The sequence below is a fragment of the Perca flavescens genome, chromosome 20 (genome assembly GCF_004354835.1).
Source record: "Perca flavescens isolate YP-PL-M2 chromosome 20, PFLA_1.0, whole genome shotgun sequence".
NCBI lineage: Eukaryota > Metazoa > Chordata > Actinopteri > Perciformes > Percidae > Perca > Perca flavescens.
Genome location: NC_041350.1, coordinates 28,577,281 through 28,596,878, shown reverse-complemented (window position 1 = coordinate 28,596,878; position 19,598 = coordinate 28,577,281). Strand labels below are relative to the sequence as shown.

Below are 19,598 nucleotides of genomic sequence, written 5' to 3'. Positions count from 1 at the left end.
TATGTATGTGTATGAATCTCTATGTGTATATATTTGTACATAGTAGTCAAATGTTTATGTTCATGTCCTTGTTTTTAGCTGTATGTCAAATGATGTATACATACTTTGAGAGCAACAAAAAGCCAGACTCAAATTCCCTGTATGTGTTTGCACTAACTTGGCCATTAATATAAAATACTGGCATATTCTTTTTATAAGGCTGTTCTCGGACAGCTTCTTTTATCTACGTATCTACATCCTTCATACAAGTACGGGAAGTTACTGTCTTCCCTCCCAGGAGTTTTTCCTTCTAACTGAACAGAACTGGGGAAAAGGTCGTTTAAGTATGCTGGTTTCATTGCACGCATTTAGAGCAATTCTAAATGACTAAATGACAGCACATCTGGCTGTAGATGTGATTTAAGTGTTTCAAATATTTTTGATATCTCATAATCTGTTCTTCTGTCTAGATTTTATTTTTGTTTCATGTCTGAAAACCGTGTTAAGTATGCTGCTGCCAATTTTGGCCAGGACACTCATGAAAAAGAGATTTTTTTGTCTTATTCCTGGTGAAATTAAGGGTAAATAAAAAAGAAAATAATAATTAAAAGTGACTCCAATAAGTAAGAGTGCTACTATTATCAAGACATGAACCTTTTTTTCTTGAACATGACTTGAATATCTTACTATCACCAGGTAACAGAAGAGATGCTGTTGATGTTGATAGGGAAGTTAAAGAGTTTACTACCATGTTCTCAAACAGATCTCGGAGTCTTCCCCACTGCACACGGATCTTGCTCGCCGCCTTCTCGTGTTTCCGGTTCTTGCACGAGTAGTTATTCTTCATCAGCTGGCCGACGTACTCCCTCACCACGTGGTAGTGCAGTCGGCTCGCCAACTCCTGTCGCCGGGGAAACGAAAACACGCACAGACGGAGTGATGTGGCAGAATAACAGGAAAAGGCACACAGGAAAACGGGGAAATGTAAGTCTGGTGTCCATCACACTACCAGCCGCCATCAGATCATCGACACCTCCACTTCCACCCATTCATTGGTGCCAGCGTTTGGGATTATATTCCTTCTCGCTTCACAGCACTCTGCTGTCGCAGTGTCCGGCCGAAAACAATGGTGCCTAAATTAGCTCACTTGGAACTTCCAAGAGGGTCAATAAAAAAGCAAATAAGGATTTCCTCTCCTGACCTCCCACTAACAAATTAGTGTAAAAATATTAATTTTTTTAGCTGATATTCTGCATCTGTTGTCCTCATTAAAGCAATTATAACAATATTTAGGCCCGTTGGTTCCCGGTTCCATATACATGGGGGTTTTCTAATCAAGATAGGACATATGCCAGTATGGAACTTTATTATATCATACCTGGCACGTTGGCAGGGAAGCGATCATTATGAAGAGGAGGTCTTTCCTGTCAACATCAACATGTAGCCCTGGTACGTTAAGATAACAAAGTGGTCGGGAAATGTTGGAAATTCCCCTGATGCCTTCTTCCAGGCCATCTCCTCCCTCCCACCCCCCCTTACCTGGGCATGTGTAGGCCTCATCAGAGCGCAGTGTTCAGAAAGCAGCTCCGTCCGACTGTAAAGCTGCTTAAAGTCTTCGTCATCGGTTAGCCACTTCCTCGTCATCATTCTCCTCAGGTACAGCTGGAAAGCAGGTTCAAAGTGGAGGAAAGAAATTAGTTTTAGGGCCCTTGCACCCAGCGCAGCGCAGCGCAAAGCCCGACGCAAGTGTCTTTGCTAGTTTAAGACCGACGCAGTTGTTAATTTCAGTTTAAATAGCAAATGCACCTGCGCCCATCTTTGCGCCCATGGGCAAGCTAGTCCGTTCAGGTGTGTTCATAGTGTCCTTTGAGGCCGCAGCAGGCAGACGCTTTCAGTGTAACAACTGTAAAGAAAATAATGTACTCTACCTGCTTAGGAGCCACAGATTAGGGACTATAGCTGGTGAACAGAGTGGAGCATTTAGCTGCTAAAGAGTTGTCGTTCAAACACGTAAAATGACCTCTTGGTTGTGTGAATAATGACTGTTGCTGCTCAGAAATACAAGTGGAAGTAGTGTGATGTAACAATCACAAAAACAATGTCTGTGTTGTTGTCTTGTGTTCTGAATGAAAAACAAAGTTCAACAGGAAAGCACGTGTAAGGGAAATTTTGCAGTTCAAGGTGTTTTCACTGTTCAAAAGACTAATAGAGCAACTATGAAAAAATTCCCCTGCTGGTCTTTTAGTAAGTCCCAAATGACCTGTTGTCTTTTAGATTGGACATCTTAGATTAGGTATTTTACAATTCATACATCCTGTTTTCACATCCATGCACTCGTGCACTTGTGATCATTTACAGGAAGTGACCTGCTTGAATGCTTAAAAGCATCTCTGCATTGTGTGCGAGTAGAGGTTTAGGAAAGGCGCGTCCCTTCTTTCATTTCTCCTTTTAGAAACCACAACAGAAACTGGCCTCTTCTCAGAGTGAGGAAATCAATCAATGAAAGAAACAGAAGTGGGCTTTCACCTCAAATAACAGCAGTGTGATTGTACCTTGACGTCGTCTCTGTACTGGTCCTCCAGCACCTGGATGAGCCTGATAATCAGCCACTTGGCCTCTTTCCTGAAGCCTTCCACTTCTCTGGGACAGGTGTCCTGGTACCCGTCCATGTGCTGCCTGCAGGAGGACAGACAGCATCACTGACTGACCTTATAACACCATATTTGACTCTAGTAAAGTATTTCAGTGAGAACATAAACTGCTCTGGTGAAGTACAGTATTACAGCCTTACTGTTAGTCCAGTTACACTTGTAATGCAATGCAGTATTTCCGTGTTACTCCACTCTACTTTAACTCCACTAGATTTCACTCTGAAATATTGTACTTTGAGACTGTTCTCCTCCTAAAAAAAACTCACAGAGGTTGTTTGTTCAAGCAGTAGTCTTGCATTGCCAGACTTTGTTGCTGCGGAGGAAGGTCTGGCTAGTCCACACAGCATTCCGGGATGGGAGAAAAACGTGCTCTGGTTTATTGGCATTTCTTTAAACCAATCACAATCGTTTTCGGTGGCGCTAAGCACCAGACGGAGCAACGGTGCCTCTGCAAAATAGCCTCTGGAAGGAACTTGTTTTGATGGAACGTGTACGTTTAAAGTAGTTTTAGTCGTGCAACAGAAAACTCCGATTGGACAGATAGTCTAGCTAGCTGTCTGGATTTACCCTGCAGAGATCTGAGGACCAGTTAACCATAGTCCTCACAAATCCACCGGAGGTTAGAACGCCAACACAAAGAAAGAGGAAGGTAATGGATATCCGGGGGAATTTTCGGCGGCACCTCAACAATCCCGGAAGTGGAACATCATGGCTATGGACTACTATGGCGGCACCCTCTAGTGGCAGTTGTAATCATGACGGGAGTGGATGGGTCAAAGCACGGTGGCTCAGTGGTTAGCACTTCTTGCCTCACAGCAAGAAGGTTCTGGGTTCAAGTCCAGGTCATTCCAGGCCTTTCTGTGTGGAGTTTGTATGTTCTCCCCGGGTTTGTGTGGATTTCCTCCAGGTGCTCCGGTTTCTTCCCACCATAAAGACATGCATACTAGCATACTAGGACTACAGGTCGTTGTTGCAAATGAGAATTTGTTCTCAATGGATAAATAAAGGTTAAAAAAAATTAAAAAAAAAACAACACAGCTACATTGAGGGTTTGAGTCCCGTTGGAAAAGAAACATTGGGCGCCCAGATAGCTCAGTTATATGTGAGCCCATATATAGAGGGTTAATCCTCAAAGCAGTGGGCCCAGGGTTCGACTCCGACCTGCGGCCCTTTGCTGCATGTCATTCCCCCCTCTCTCTCCCCTTTCATGTAAATCATCAAATAAAGGCCTAAAATGAAGAAGAAACATTTTAATCTTTACGGAACAAACAGAGCTTCATCACGTTCAGCGTCATGTGCGTAACCTTCGCCAAGTGAAGTAATGTCTGATTGTAACCCAAAACGTGAATACAAATTTGTGACTCAGATCTTTGTTTTGTCTTCTATCCTCTTCCCATTAATCATCTCACGACCCCTCAGATTTATCTGGTGACCCTCTGGAAGGGCCCGACCCCTAGGTGTGGAACCGCCGGACGCCAGGTAAATTTCTTCAAATGGATGCCAAAATAAATTTGAACCGGGGGAAGTTGCAGTTCACGGTATCTTAAGTGATATACAAACTCATTAAAATAAGTGTTTTAATGTACGTGAGAACTAATGCAACATTTTAGAGGTCCTGCGTATTTCCCTCTAATTCAGGAGTGGTTTTTTTTTTGCAAATGTCATGGACTACAGGACTAAGGCCCAGAGGAGGGAGAGGTTATTAGATCACTACATATTCCCCTTTCCTTCTAAAACCTCAGAGACATGCAGCCAAGCCTGCAGATATGAACACGATATTCATGTGTTCTCGACTTGCATGAATGTCCTTAAGCAACCCGCAGCAAAGCCACATCTGCTTCTGTCGTGAGTGGAAGAAGCAGCTGGGGCGGTTTAGAGGTTCTAAGTGCTTTCTCTTTCCCCCCCACTTAACACAGCAGAGTTTCTCACTCGCAGCCCCAATTCCCCGAAATCACGTGGCGCAGCGCTCTCTCCAAGACTGGCATATTTTCCCTTGGCACCCACACTGAGCCTCTGCTTTGCATCTTAAAGAGACAGTCTCCTAAACAACTCGGAGCCTTTCAACGGAATGTGGACTCTGGTCGCTCTAAGAAAAGACTCATGCTTGACTCTCATAAATAGCGTGAGCACAGTTGCTGGGAATATCCCAGAAAAGCCTAAAATAGTTGAGAGATGACTCATCCACAGATCCACTGCATGCCTTTTTAACTCTCAGAACCTGAACCACAGTCTTCCCGAATCTGTGTGCTTTTAACTGCTTGTTTTCTGCATTCAGTTTGTTGATGAGGATACAGAAACAATAATACAATGGTTGATTATAAAATGGTTAAAATCCTTAGTTTAAAGACATGGAAACCAAAATTTAAAAGCAGTATTTTTCTTTGAATCTGGTAGTTTAGCATGCTTCTAAACCAGCTGCACTTCAGATTGTATTCCCTAAATTCTCTTTACATTTAAACAGCTGTGCTTCTGTCCTTCTAAAACAGGAAGTCCTCACTGAATAAATCTGTTGACAGATTCTCCCCTGGGGGCGTGCTGCCCCAGTTTGGGTTTTGTCAGGGCATGCTAGTTCAACGCAGTGCCTCATGGGTAATTTCAGGAAGTCATGTGCCTTACTGTAAAGCAGAGAAGCTGTTGATGTATGTAATGTGGTACTCGGTCCAAAGAGGCTTCAGTCTGAGAGCGCTGCAGTGACGGCTGAACTCCGCCTCGAATCTGTCAAGAGGAGAGACGAGAGAAAGGTGGACAGGACAAGTCAACCTTACAGAGGACAAGCCTTCAGGGGGTGGACAAAATAACAAGAACACATAGTGTTATATACATATATATATATATATATATATATATATATATATATATATATATATATATATATATATATGTCATTTAGCTGACGCTTTTATACAAAGCAACTTACATAACGATTGTTACATATGTCAGGGGCCGCACGCCACTGGAGCAACTAGGGGTTAAGTGTCTTGCTCAGGGACTCATTGGTTGATGTATTGCAGTGGGAATTGAACTCTGATATATATATATATATATATATATATATATATATATGTGTATATAAACACATTTCACATGTTTTGTAGTCTGTATTTAATTACATCTGTAACAATAAATCCATACATGTCATCAATACTCCATATTTCTCACTTTGACTTTGTACTTGATATGCTGAGATAGTCGGCAGCCAGCAGTGGAATGTAACTAACGAGTATTTCCACTCTTATGTTGCTTGATAATTCTATTCCAATGCATTTTGGAAGCGGATATTCTGCTTTTTACACCACTGCATTTAGATATGACAGCTTAAATTTCATCGCAGATTTTGATTATTGAAACAAAATACACAGCAACTAAAAAAATGATGCTGTAATATTATAGATTAAACTAATGTGATGTGATCTCACTTTCCTTATTTGATAGCTCCTCGCTCCAGCCTTTCAGGAAGCTGTGCAGCTGAGAGCTAACTCGGCTTAAACAGCTGACAGATTCATTAGGCACTTCAGAATAAAGGAGGTCCCATATCTCTAAAAACACATTTCCCTCGTTTCCTCTCTCCTCCTATAACGTCCGTCTCTCCCATGCTTCGTGGGACAGACTTAGATGAGAGGGAGTTTTTATTTTTATTTTTTTTTTAAGTTTTGTTGTCCTTTGAGTTTTGTTAGCGTTGTTTTCCACACCCTACACCCATGCACTCACTACACCACTGATACTGCTGAAATACACGTTTAGTCAAGTATTGCTTTAAATGGGGTAAATACATTGGTTTCAATGTAATCCTTAATTACTTAGGTTCATGCTACGAACCAGCAGTGTATAAAGCCATTAAAATGAGCTCCACCTTTACGAGCTGCAACATTAAAGGGACGAACACATGAATGCATCAATAATTAAAATCCAATAATATACTGTTACAATCTGAAATGGGACATTCTGCATAATGAGTACTTTTACTTTTGATACTGTAGGTATATTTTGATGCTAATACTTTTGTACAAAGATACAAGAAGTGCAATCTTTCTGTGTTTTTAAGACAAAGAACGATGTAGGTGCGTATGTACACATTGATCTTCAGACGCTTTTTTGAAGAATAAACTGTATCACAGTATTAGTCATAAATCAGGCAGAGGAACTATTCTCACATTGCTCAACAGAGTAGTTATTGCACAGTACCGTGTTTTTGGTTTGTTTCATTATAGGGTGGCTTCACACTTGTTCAAAAACAATGCACATCCATGTAGTTAATGGTGGACATAAAAAAGTAAATGTTCAAAGAAGGTAAAGGCCACACAGCAGCTTAATGCTCCAGAAAAATATTTAATAGTGCAAATAAAGCACACGTTTCGGCACACAATTTGGCCTTCCTTTGGTGTGTTTGATTGCAGTGACCCATGACCCTTATCGGTTTTTATCACATCACATGGTCACTTATGTTATGGGAATGTGTTACTGTTCAAATTTTTTGGGCTGAAGTTTTCCAAAAAATTTGTGATGTTACAAAAAAATGTATTCAACCTGACCCTGTCCTCTTTATAATAGGGGTTCAATCAAGGTTGCCAACATAATCAAGAACATAGTAAGTGGATGTCTGTAGCCTTTGCTGTTGCCACACAGTTTTTTTGTAAAGGGAGAGAAAGCAGTGCCCCACACATTCAAGATTGGACGGATGCGATGTTGAAAATAGCTAAACTTGAAAGTATAATCTTCATGAATGTAGACTCTCTATGAGTATACTTTAATATGGTAGCAGCCATGTCCTAAAGAAAACAGACCATATAGCAATATAACAAATCAAAGTGTTGTTTCTCAATGAAACATGTAGTTTTCACCACTTTCTACAGCACAGCAAGCTTAAGACCAGAATAGACTAAACCAACCCCCTATTTATTTTTCTATAAAAATAAAAAATTCTCTCTCCCTAATTTGTCATTGTTATTTTATTTATTTATATATGTGTAGGGGTGTTGAAATTAATCATTGCGTCGATGCATCGCGGTGCGGACCTGGACGATTCTGCATCAATGTGACAGACCATAATCGATTATTGCCTACTGATGTCACTTGTGCTTTTTTTGTTTTTAACTTTTTGCCGTCTTCTGTGTTCAGACTCCGCTACATTCAGGAAGTGTCTTTTTTAAGAGCAGATCCGATAAAAAGGGGAGTTCATATGTATCTGACTGCTTACATTTGTTGATGGAAACCATGTGAAGCAATATATAATACTGAGGAGACGACGCATCGGGATACATCGTAATATCGAATCGAATTGTTGACAGGGTCATCGTAATTGAATTGAATCGTGAGATCAGTGAAGATTCACACACGTATATGTATGTATATTGGTATATTCTTTCTTTCTTTCTTTCTTTCTCATTGTCATATGTTTTTTTTTAGCATTGTTGCTTGCATCTTGATTTGTTTGATTGGTTCTTTGGAATTGCCTGATAAGTTGCCTGTATAACATGCAAACTATTGCTGCGCTGTCTGATTTTTGTTTGAAAAGAAAAAAAGAATAATAAAAACTAAAAGAAAAGATGCCAAAAACACTGGCGTCACTGCTGCACTACAGACAACTGAAGTGTCAAAGATGGAAAAACAAAACAAATTAAAATAAAAATACACCAGAGGAAGGCCAAATTGTAGGCCGAAACGTTGTATGCCTTATTTGCACCATCTTTACCATCGTACCTCTTGGGGAACTCTTTCAACGCTTGGAGGCAGGAGGAGATCACTTCCTGTTCCAGCTGAGCATCAATCCGTCGAGAGTTTATAGCATTCCCCTTCACTTTCTGCAGAGAGAAAACATACCAGCACACTGTATAATAAGGATACATATACAGAATAAGAAAGAAGTTAATATGAAGCTCTCTGCTGCCCCCACATGGTCAAATCACTGCATCCCATCATGGATGGATGAGGGGAGAAAATTCCATTACTGTCATTTAGACTTTTGGATATTTCCATTGTTTTTTTTAAGAGACAAAAGTACAAAAGAAAAACAAACAGTAATGAAAACACAAAAACAACACAATTAATTGAATAAAATTGAACACAGAAAACAAACAAAATCACACAAAACTAGACAAAAACATAAACTCGAGTCTATCGAGCCACATACTTTGAAACAAATATTACATTTATGAATATGTAAATAATTCCTTTATTTGTTTTTAATGATGAAAGAAAAGTTGAATGTGTCCGGGTTAGCTCAGTTGGTAGAGCAGGTGCACGTACATAGAAGTGTGTGCCTCGACGCAGATGGTCCAGTGTTCGAGTCCGCCCTGTGACCAGGCTTCCAGCTCTACAGAGCGGACAGAGATGTGGAACTCTCTGGCAAAACTAAAGGTGGAGGAATCTGCTTCTACATCAACAATGGTTGGTGCAACAATGTGACAGTGACCCAGCAGCACTGTACACCTGACCTGGAATCTTTCACCATAAACTGTAATTCTTTTTATTCACCCCGTGAGTTTGCTTCATTTATTCTGGTCAGTGTTTACATCCCGCCACAGGCCAACGTGCAGATCACACTGTGACCACGTCATGGTCCACCTGATCCCCACGTACAGGCAGAAACTAAAGCTCTGCGAACCTGTAGTGAGGACATCAAGGAAGTGGACCAGCGATGCTGTGGAGGATCTCCAGACGTGTTTGGACTCTGCTGACTGGGACGTGTTTAGGACTGCTACCAACAGTCTGGATGAGTACCCAGAGGCTGTGACGTCATACATCGGCTTCTGTGAGGATTGCTGTGTTCCATCATGCACCAGGGTGAGTTACAACAATGACAAACCCCGGTTCACAGCCAAACTCAGAAAGTTGAGGTTGGATGAGGAAGAGGCGAAGTACAAGTTCGGCAAGTCGGTGAAAGAGGCTAAACGGCGGTACTCTGAAAAACTCCAACGCCAGTTCTCAGCCAACGACTCAAGGACTCAGGCAGATCACCAACTACAAGCCAAAAGCCCCCCACTCCATCAACGACCGACGGCTAGCCAACGACCTGAACGAGTTCTACAGGCGCTTTGAAAGACAAAGGGACAGTCCTGTAACCATCCCCAACAACACCTCCCAACAGCTCCAGCTACAGTGCATCACCTCCAGCTCCCCCACCTCAGCAGGGGCCTGGGCCCTTCCACCACAGACCACTTTAAAGATCCCCCCCACACCCACCTCAGTGACAACTCTTTCCATCCATGAGAGAGACGCCAACATACTCTTCAGGAGACGGAACCCCCAGAAAGCTGCTTGACCGGATGCTGTCTCCCCATCCAGCTTGAAGCACTGCGCTGACCAGCTGTCTCCAGTGTTCACAGACATTTTCAACACCTCACTGAAGACATGTCACGTGCCAGCCTGCTTCAAGTCCTCTACTATCATCCCTGTTCCCAAGAACGATTTCAGACCCGTTGCCCTGACCTCTGTGGTAATGAAGTCCTTTGAGCGCCTTGTGCTTTCACACCTCAAAGACATCACCGAGCCTCTCCTGGACCCCCTGCAGTTTGCCTACAGAGCCAACAGGTCTGTAGACGATACATTCAACCTGGCGCTCCACTACATCCTCCAGCACCTGGACTCCGCAGGAACCCATGCCAGGACCCTGTTTGTGGATTTCAGCTCTGCCTTTAACACCATCATCCCGGCTCTACAATGACAACGATGGTGCAGTTCTACACAGCCATCATCGAGTCCATCTTCACGCTACGCTGCTATCACTGCCGAGGACAAGGGCAGACTGCAGCGTGTCATTCGGTCTGCAGAGAAGGTGATTGGCTGCAATCTGCCGCCGCTCCAGGACCTTTACGCCACCCGGACTCTGAAGCGTGTTGGAAAGATTGTGGCTGATCCCTCCCACCCCGGCCACAAACTCTTTGAGCCACTCCCCTCTGGCAGGAGGCTGAGGTCCATCAGGACCAAAACCTCACGCCCCATGAACAGTTTTTTCCCATCCACCACTAGCCTTATCAACAAGGCCCGGAACCCACCCCGACACTCTCCACACCCCACCTCTGGCTCTACAGGCCACTGTACTTACTCTGCTGTTCTGCTCTTTGTAGTTTTATTTTTAATACATACGGTGTATATATACAGTATATATATATATATATATATATATATATATATATATATATATATATATATATATATATATATTTCTACTTATATTGTTTATATTCTAATACTTGATTTTCTTAACCTTCTTTCTTTAGAAAATGTGTGACATGCAGCTACAACACCAAAACAAATTCCTTGTATGTGTAAAAAACATACTTGGCAATAAAGCTTTTTTTCTGATTCTGATTCTGATTCTGATTTCCTGCATATTTTCCCCCTCTCTCTTCCCCTTTCATATTTATCTGTCCTAGCCATTAAAGGCCGAATGCCCCAAAAAATAATCTTAAAAAAAAGAAGATATAGTGGTATATTTTTCTATGTATAAATGGGTTCGGGTTAGTATGACCTTCCGATATGAGACTATATCTGCTATGTGTTTTAGGTATTTATGTGATTGACGGTTTTGGTGGTAAAACACTTCCTTTTAGCATACAAGTTTGCTGAGATTGATAATACACTAAAGTATGCCTATGATATTTAAAAAACATTTTCAGAAGAGGTTTTATTTTGACATGAAAGCTGAAAAAAACATGCCGTACCGTCCAGATGTCCATGTGAAACGGAGAGTCGAGGAAGTCCTCCTCCTTCTTGGGGGTACTTCTGTCCTTCCAAACGTCCTCATTTTCAAGTTCAATGATTCTGTCCAGGGAAGACTTCATGTCCTCCTGCAGTCACAAACACAGACAGGCGGAAGGTGGAAGAGTCTGTAAAAACTTCATCCCATCTTGGTAAGATCCCATCTTGAATTTGCTAGCTCAATCTGGTGTCCATATGAATTAAAATACATAGAAACGATTGAAAAGGTCAAGAGAAGACCTACCAAATTAATCCCAGTAATGAAACATATTTCACATGAAGAAAGATAGAGAAAACTAAGTTTACAGACTCTTGTATAATGGATTAAGGTGTATAAGCTTGTACAGGGAATACATGATGCAACCGTTGAGCCTATCTTTCAGTTTTGGAGCAATAGGTATGAGATACGAGGGAATTCTTTAAAACTTTACCGCAGAACATGCCTGTCTGAAAAGAGAAAGAATTTCTTCACACTTGGTGCGGTGAAAGAAATGGAACGAGCTTCCAGAAGAAGTGGTGCGTTTCAGTTAACTCTCTCAAGAGGTTGGATACACATTGTCTGTCAAAAGATGTAATGTACAACTACAAAGCTGGTGTGTAATTTATGTAACTTATATATGAAACGGAAGTCATTTTTAATAACAAATGTGATTTATGAAATAAATGTGCTTTCAAATTTGTTTATATCATTTTTGGTTTTGGGTCTGTAATAGAGGATTTTATATCCTGTACCAAAAAATGTTCAATACATTTTAATAACAGGAATTATTTTAACTTATCTTCTCTCGGCGACTGTAATATATAGCTGAATCAATAGACATATATATATATATATATATATATATATATATATATATATATATATATATATATATATATATATATATATATATATATGTCCATTGATTCAGCCATAACACAAGACATTGGTTTATATTGTCTTACAGAATTCACTTCAATCAGAGGCATTGTGCTTTTATTTTGTAGGTCAAAATAAAAGTGTCCAAACTGGAGGGCAGCTCACCTCTCAAAGTTCAAGTAATACTAATAAACAAAAACATTCTATAGTTCTCTGTTTTGGTTTTGTGACTGAAATGTGAGCAAAAAGATGAATGCATGATATTGATTTTAAAAAAGCATTTTTTTTTTCTCATTTTAGGTAAAGTCATTTTCTGGTTTGGTTCTTGCTTTCTTCTTTGCTTAACATCTTTGTTTACTACAACGTTCTTGCACACCACAACGTTTCTTTTAGGCAGGTGTGAAAACTTCCAAAAATCCTTCATCAGGTAAAATAAAAAAAAAATAAAAAAATCCATCTTGAATTTAACCTGATAAAGGTCTGAGGACAAGGGATCGATAGTGTGCAGGATTTTTTTGTTCTCTTACCTATAAAATAAACATTTTATTTCCCAACATGAAGGACTAAAGGGCCTGTTTACTCTTGTGGCGAAATTCTGAATCCTGATAAAAAAAAAAATGTAGAGAACCAGAGTTTTTATTAACCCTGCAAGGTATGCCCAGATTCCCAGAAAAATGATAATACGCCTTGAGTAACCTGAGTGGTGCTCCTCACCTTCATTTTGCAGCAGAACTTGTCTTTCAGCTGCTTCAGCAAGCCGTCCTGCAGCTGCAAATCAGCGCTCTCATCCCTCATGTCCGGCTGCAGGGAGGGACTTCCCATGATCCTCTCGCTGTCGGAGTGAAACGAGATACATTCAACAATTTGCTGCGATCTCTCCACACTAAAGAATGCTGAAGACATGTTGCTTCATGTCGGGGGAAAGAAGAAAATCCGGTTAAAAGATCTGCAGATTTCAATAAAAAGCTTTGTGATGACGAGAAATATAATCTTTGAATAGGTAGTGCTGTATACCATTCCCAAGAAATGCTGCAGCTGAGTAACAGGACGCATCATTCTTATGATTATTATCTATAATATGTTATGATTTCATTTTCATAGGAGATTTGCACTAATTTGTATGAACAGTTGTGTGATATACTTTATAAAGTCTTTTTTAGGATGCTACTTTACATAATCTGGGGGGAAACATGACCTGATTTAAGTTTTTCCATTTTAGCCTCCAGAGAGTGTTGTTCCTCAGTTTATTTTTGGTCTGCCAAATGTGTCAAGCACAGCACAGTTTTTGGCGTGGCCTGATTCAACAAATAATGTCAGCAGTGCTATCTGCTTCCCTGACTCAGCTCACCCTGGTGTTGACTGGGGTGTTAGGGATCCTTTCAACAACATATCTGTCTGCACCATCTGTGAAGCCATCTCCGCTGTCTGTAGGCAGTCGAGATGCGTTTTCAGATCATTGAATGGAGGCAAAAATGCATGCACTGATTCTGTGGATGTTGTTTAGCCTAAGCAGACGGCTGTATGTGCAGATGCCTAAATTTAATTAATTGCACATTTGTTTGGGATTTTGCACCACTAATGCAAGTACAGTATCAACTAAGGTGGGTCCTGTGTTATTACGGTAGATTATTTTACGCTTCACGCTTCAGAAAGCCGGTCTCTTGCTCTTTTCAATATCCTTTTTCTTTTTTCTGGGTGAAGAAGAAGACTCCTGTTCCTGAAATTTGGAGTTTGAATACGTGTGGTCCTCCATGTTTCCTTGAAGCTACAATACCCATTAGCAGCATTAGCAGCACCTGTGAGTTTATCATGTGACAGCGAAAACACGAAAGGCGGAGCAGTACGTCCTGTATGTCCCTTACCGGCTAACGTATTTCAAGATGGCGCATGAATTTGGAGCGTCTACCCCAGTTCATGCGAATGCAAATGTAAAATTTCAAGCCAATAGGAATACTTGGAATTGATGGTGGTGGTAAATATTCATGAAAAAGGACAAGTTTGTGAACGGGCAACACAGATTTTGATAACGAACAACTAAAAACGTTACACAGTGGACCTTTAAGGGCATGTCTTGTGTGTTAAAATCAAGTTTTAAGAGCTTTATTACCACACACAAAGTTTAATTCCAGCATAGAAGTACTGGCTGCTTTGAATATTATGTGAACTTGGAGTTGACAGGGTACACACATTCTGTTTATACAGCAGAGTGGGAGGTGGGGGGTCTGTAGGGGCCAAACATTAAGATTAATATGGCCATGCAGTGCCCCAAGAAACTAGCGAAAAAGTGGTGTTACTATTCATTTTTCTCAATGCAAACAAATGACATACATCTTTGAAAACACCTCACAAATATAGTTTCATTTTTTTTTAAAGGGTTAGTAATTGAGTAAAACAGCTGGTCACGGTGAGAGCATTTTTTTTTAAGCGGCAGATTATTACACATTTGGTGCTGTAGTGAGTTTTCTGTGGCAGCAGGATGGTGTGTGTGGGATTGAGTGAAAATAAACTACAGTGTGTGTGTTTGTGGTAATAAAGGAACATGTCAGCCAGTGCTACAGTGAGGCTCACTGATGTGTTTTTAACAACAATGGAGCGCTAAGGCACAGAGGAAGAAGAGTGCAATACTTGTTAGTAGATACATGAATTGTTGGTTTTGGTATTTTAATAGGGTTTGTTGTGAAGAAAACAGATTTTATTCACAGATTTTACGTCCACTGACCTCTTGTAGAGGTTGATGATCCAGTCCAGCAGAGCATACAGGTCCTTCAGCTCCGTCACCTGCGGCTCCAGCTTCTTCAGGTGCTGCCCGACCACTCGGTGATAACTCCTCACGTAGGTGCTGAACACTTGAAAGCTGGGTGGGTACGACCATCGCAGCTCCTTCTTCACCTTCTCCAAATCCTCCACGATGCTCTTACCCAGCAGGGCCAGATGGACTGCCAGCCAGGAGGCGTTCTGCTCCCTGGGCTCCAGGTGAACGCTCTGCACCTTCAACTGCACCCCCTCCCCCACCGCCTCCCTCCAGGCCTCCAGCCAGCTGCCCTGCAGCCCGCCGGGTTCCTCCGCTCGCCTGTCCTCCTCTTGGATGATGCGTGCCACGGGTTCCAGCAGCCCCTTGTTCCTGGAGGGAAGGGAGTTGGAGTCGCGCACAATCGTGTTTACTTTGTCCCTCAGGTTTCCGTAAAGGAGGTTGAGGTCCTTTTCCTTCTTGGCCAGCTCCAAAGGGGAGTCCTCGCCACACCGCTCCCGTTCCTGCTGGAACTCCTGGCGCATGGCGAGCAGGTTCAGGTGAGCCTCCTCCAGCACCTCTGTCTCTATCAGCTTATTGATCTGCATCACTGGGAGAGAAAAAAAGAGAAGATGGCCACTTCAACTGCAGAGCTTAAAGGTCCTATGACATGCTGCCTTTTGGATGCTTTTATATAGGCCTGGTGGTCCCTTAATACTGTATCTGAAGTCTCTTTTATATAGACCTTAGTGGTCCCCTAATACTGTATCTGAAGTCTCTTTTATATAGACCTTAGTGGTCCCCTAATACTGTATCTGAAGTCTCTTTTATATAGACCTTAGTGGTCCCCTAATACTGTATCTGAAGTCTCTTTTATATAGACTTTAGTGGTTCCCTAATACTGTATCTGAAGTCTCTTTTATATAGACCTTAGTGGTCCCCTAATACTGTATCTGAAGTCTCTTTTATATAGGCCTTAATGGTCTCCTAATACTGTATCTGAAGTCTCTTTTATATAGACCTTAGTGGTCCCCTAATACTGTATCTGAAGTCTCTTTTATATAGACCTTAGTGGTCCCCTAATACTGTATCTGAAGTCTCTTTTATATAGGCCTTAATGGTCTCCTAATACTGTATCTGAAGTCTCTTTTATATAGACCTTAGTGGTCCCCTAATACTGTATCTGAAGTCTCTTTTATATAGACTTTAGTGGTTCCCTAATACTGTATCTGAAGTCTCTTTTATATAGACCTTAGTGGTCCCCTAATACTGTATCTGAAGTCTCTTTTATATAGGCCTTAATGGTCTCCTAATACTGTATCTGAAGTCTCTTTTATATAGACCGTAGTGGTCCCCTAATACTGTATCTGAAGTCTCTTTTATATAGACCTTAGTGGTCCCCTAATACTGTATCTGAAGTCTCTTTTATATAGACCTTAGTGGTCCCCTAATACTGTATCTGAAGTCTCTTTTATATAGACCTTAGTGGTCCTCTAATACTGTATCTGAAGTCTCTTTTATATAGGCCTTAGTGGTCCCCTAATACTGTATCTGAAGTCTCTTTTATATAGGCCTTAGTGGTCCCCTAATACTGTATCTGAAGTCTCTTTTATATAGGCCTTAGTGGTCCCCTAATACTGTATCTGAAGTCTCTTTTATATAGACCTTAGTGGTCCCCTAATACTGTATCTGAAGTCTCTTTTCCAATATTCAGTCTTGGTGCAGAATTATAGCTACTAGAGCCAGTCCCACAATGAGCTTTCCTTAGGATGTGCCATTTCTGTGTCTATAGCTTTTGAGGAGGAGAGAGGGGGGGCAAGGTGGAGGGTGGGGGTGTGGCCTCTACCAGCACGCCATGGGCAAAGCAGAGAAATTGGAGGTAACCTTGCTCCTTATGACCTCATAAGGAGCAAGATTCCAGATCGGCCCATCTGAGCTTTCATTTTCTCAAAAGTAGAGCAGGATACCCAGGGCTCGGTTTACACCTATCGCCATTTCTAGACACTGGGGGACCATAGACAGGCTGGGGGAACTCATATTAATGTTAAAAAAAAACTCATAAAGTGAAATTTTACAGAGAGCAATGTTACACAAACAAAGAAGAGAGAAAGAGGCAAGGGAGCGTGCACACTGTTAGCCTTTCTTTGTTCATTTGTCCTGTAAAACAATATTACTCTCAGCAGACTCATTCCCAATAAATCAGGAAGAAAGAACATCACGGAAAGTCTTAAAACCGGAAGAGAAATCATTTGGTAATTCAACAGAGATGAAACCTCTTTGAAGCAGTATTTAGACACTGACTGTCCACAGACAAACTGGACCCCTGTGTATTCACACCAGAAATAAGATGCCTATCACTGGCTGCGTTTGTGGCCAAAACAAAGAAAGATAAGTTGAATGTACAGACAGCAGAAGAGACAGGAAAGGTGTTTGGGAACATTATGAGAAAAGGTTGCATGCATGTCTTTAAACACTTACAAGGTTGACAGCCCATTTCATTTGATGTTAACTGAAGAACACTTATGTGAATTTAAGCAACTGGAAATCAAATCAGAATATACCTAAAATGGTCAATGGTTCCTCTAAGTTAAAAGCTTCAACCAGGAAAAATGTGCAAAACAAATTGTGTAATATGTGGACTTATTTTGCCAGAACTAATGTTCTCAAAATTTGAAATTAAATCATTAAAGTGGCTATAATTTATATGCTTTGAATGAAATGTGAATAAAATATGACAATGCTCCATAATGTGCAAGGCGTTAACCCTGTTATGGTCAGCCGGTTCTCCCACTTCCTAGGGTTTCCTTTTCCCCTTTGCCCCTTTTCCCTGTGTTTTCTGTCTGTGTAAGTAGGTCAGGAGGCGGGGCCCATCAATCACCTGCCACCTGCCACTCTTCTCACGCAGCTGCTCATCATCTACTCATCCACTCTGCAGTATTTAAGCACTGTTTCTACACTTCACCGTTGCCAGATCGTCTCCCATTGTTTAGCTGTCTGACTGTAACTTTACTGTTCTGGTTCACTCTCACCACTCTTATAGCGGGGCTTGCATGATTTCATAATCTGTTGCAAAAAAGTCATATATATCTTAGGAGAAAGTTGAAAAATGTTGAGTTTACTTCACACAAGAGCAGCCATTTTCCCCTGTTGCCATGGGAACGTTATGAAGTGACGTAATTACGCGACATCAACAACATCATCGAAAAGCAGGGTGTTGGGGTAATTACTTTTTTTCTCTTTTTCATTAAACCACAGTTTTTGCAAGTTCCCGCAATTTTTGCAAGTTCCCGTCAATTTTGCAATTTCCCGTAATTTCATCGCATAAAATTGCATAAATATCCCACATATTCCATCGCATTTTTTAAGAAAATGTGCCGCATAATCAAGTATTTTTGCAGGCAACAATCCCAAAAAAAACGCCGCATTTTTCTGGAAGGACTGACAAAGCCACTGTAGACTACCTGCTCAGCAGCAAACAGCAGACAGACAGAGTTAAAGACTAGCTCCTTTCTTTTATATATTTTTATAGTGACTTTTAGAGGCTCTATTATATTTATTTATTCACCTGTTTTGCACTTTTTCAGATGTATTGCACTGACAGGACTGCATCCAATTTTGTTATATATACAGTACAGGCCAAAAGTTTGGACACACTTTCTCATTCAATGCGTTTCCTTTTTATTTTCATGACTATTTACATTGTAGATTCTCACTGAAGGCATCAAAACTATGAATGAACACATATGGAATTATGTACTAAACAAAAAAGTGTGAAATAACTGAAAACATGTCTTATATTTTAGATTCTTTAAAGTAGCCATCCTTTGCTTTTTTATTAATAAGGAAAAAAATTAACCCTGACAAAGCACACCTGTGAAGGTAAAACCATTTCAGGTGACTACCTCATGAAGCTCATTGAGAGAACACCAAGGGTTTGCAGAGTTATCAAAAAAAGCAAAGGGTGGCTACTTTGAAGAATCTAAAATATAAGACATGTTTTCAGTTATTTTACACCTTTTTGTTAAGTACATAATTCCATATGTGTTCATTCATAGTTTTGATGCCTTCAGTGAGAATCTACAATGTAAATAGTCATGAAAATAAAAAGGAAACGCATTGAATGAGAAGGTGTGTCCAAACTTTTGGCCTGTACTGTATATATATGTACAATGACAATAAAGACTATTCATCTTCTAAAAAGACAGATGTTTCCCTCAGGAGCTGGTGTAGGCCAAAAACAGCTAAAAGAGAGAGAATATAGGGCTTAAATTCATCAGGTGGACATAAACTACCTGATGGATGTGTAACTAAGCAACCACTTGTTAACATGTTTACCATACCAACTTGTTTCTGCCGCCAAGTGGCCATAAAACAATAAAAAGCAATCATTGCCAGTTGATAATGTGGAATGCTGAAATATTAAATGGGGTTATAAAAACATGTGAGACTGTACCTGACAGCGGTGTGTGGGGTATTTCCGGCAGCGTGTACGACTCCTCTAACTCCTCCCACACCTCCTCCTCCTCCTCCTCCTCCTCTAGCTCCTCCTTCCTCTCCTCCAGGGGCCCTTCAGAGACGAGGGTGGCCGCTTCCAGTTTGATGGCTTTCTTGAATTTCAGGCTTCGGCGAATTGACGCTCCTTTTTTCATGAGAGAGTCCCCGAACCCGCCCATGTTTGGATCTG

The 19,598-nt window shown here is 41.1% G+C and overlaps 1 protein-coding gene across 1 annotated transcript in view; it reads right to left on the bottom strand.

The window, feature by feature from the left end:
* The window catches only part of exoc3l4 (exocyst complex component 3-like 4), a 30,696-nt gene that overhangs the window by 6,053 nt on the left and 5,045 nt on the right, over window positions 1-19,598 (bottom strand). Inside the window, exons 3-11 of the mRNA XM_028565175.1 lie at window positions 19,368-19,595; window positions 14,906-15,524; window positions 12,901-13,018; window positions 11,291-11,416; window positions 8,328-8,428; window positions 5,247-5,345; window positions 2,532-2,655; window positions 1,519-1,641; window positions 728-880 (exon numbers count right to left, since the gene is read on the bottom strand). Coding sequence (XP_028420976.1) covers window positions 728-880; window positions 1,519-1,641; window positions 2,532-2,655; window positions 5,247-5,345; window positions 8,328-8,428; window positions 11,291-11,416; window positions 12,901-13,018; window positions 14,906-15,524; window positions 19,368-19,595 — 1,691 coding nt within the window. The remainder of the gene's footprint in view (window positions 1-727; window positions 881-1,518; window positions 1,642-2,531; window positions 2,656-5,246; window positions 5,346-8,327; window positions 8,429-11,290; window positions 11,417-12,900; window positions 13,019-14,905; window positions 15,525-19,367; window positions 19,596-19,598) is intronic.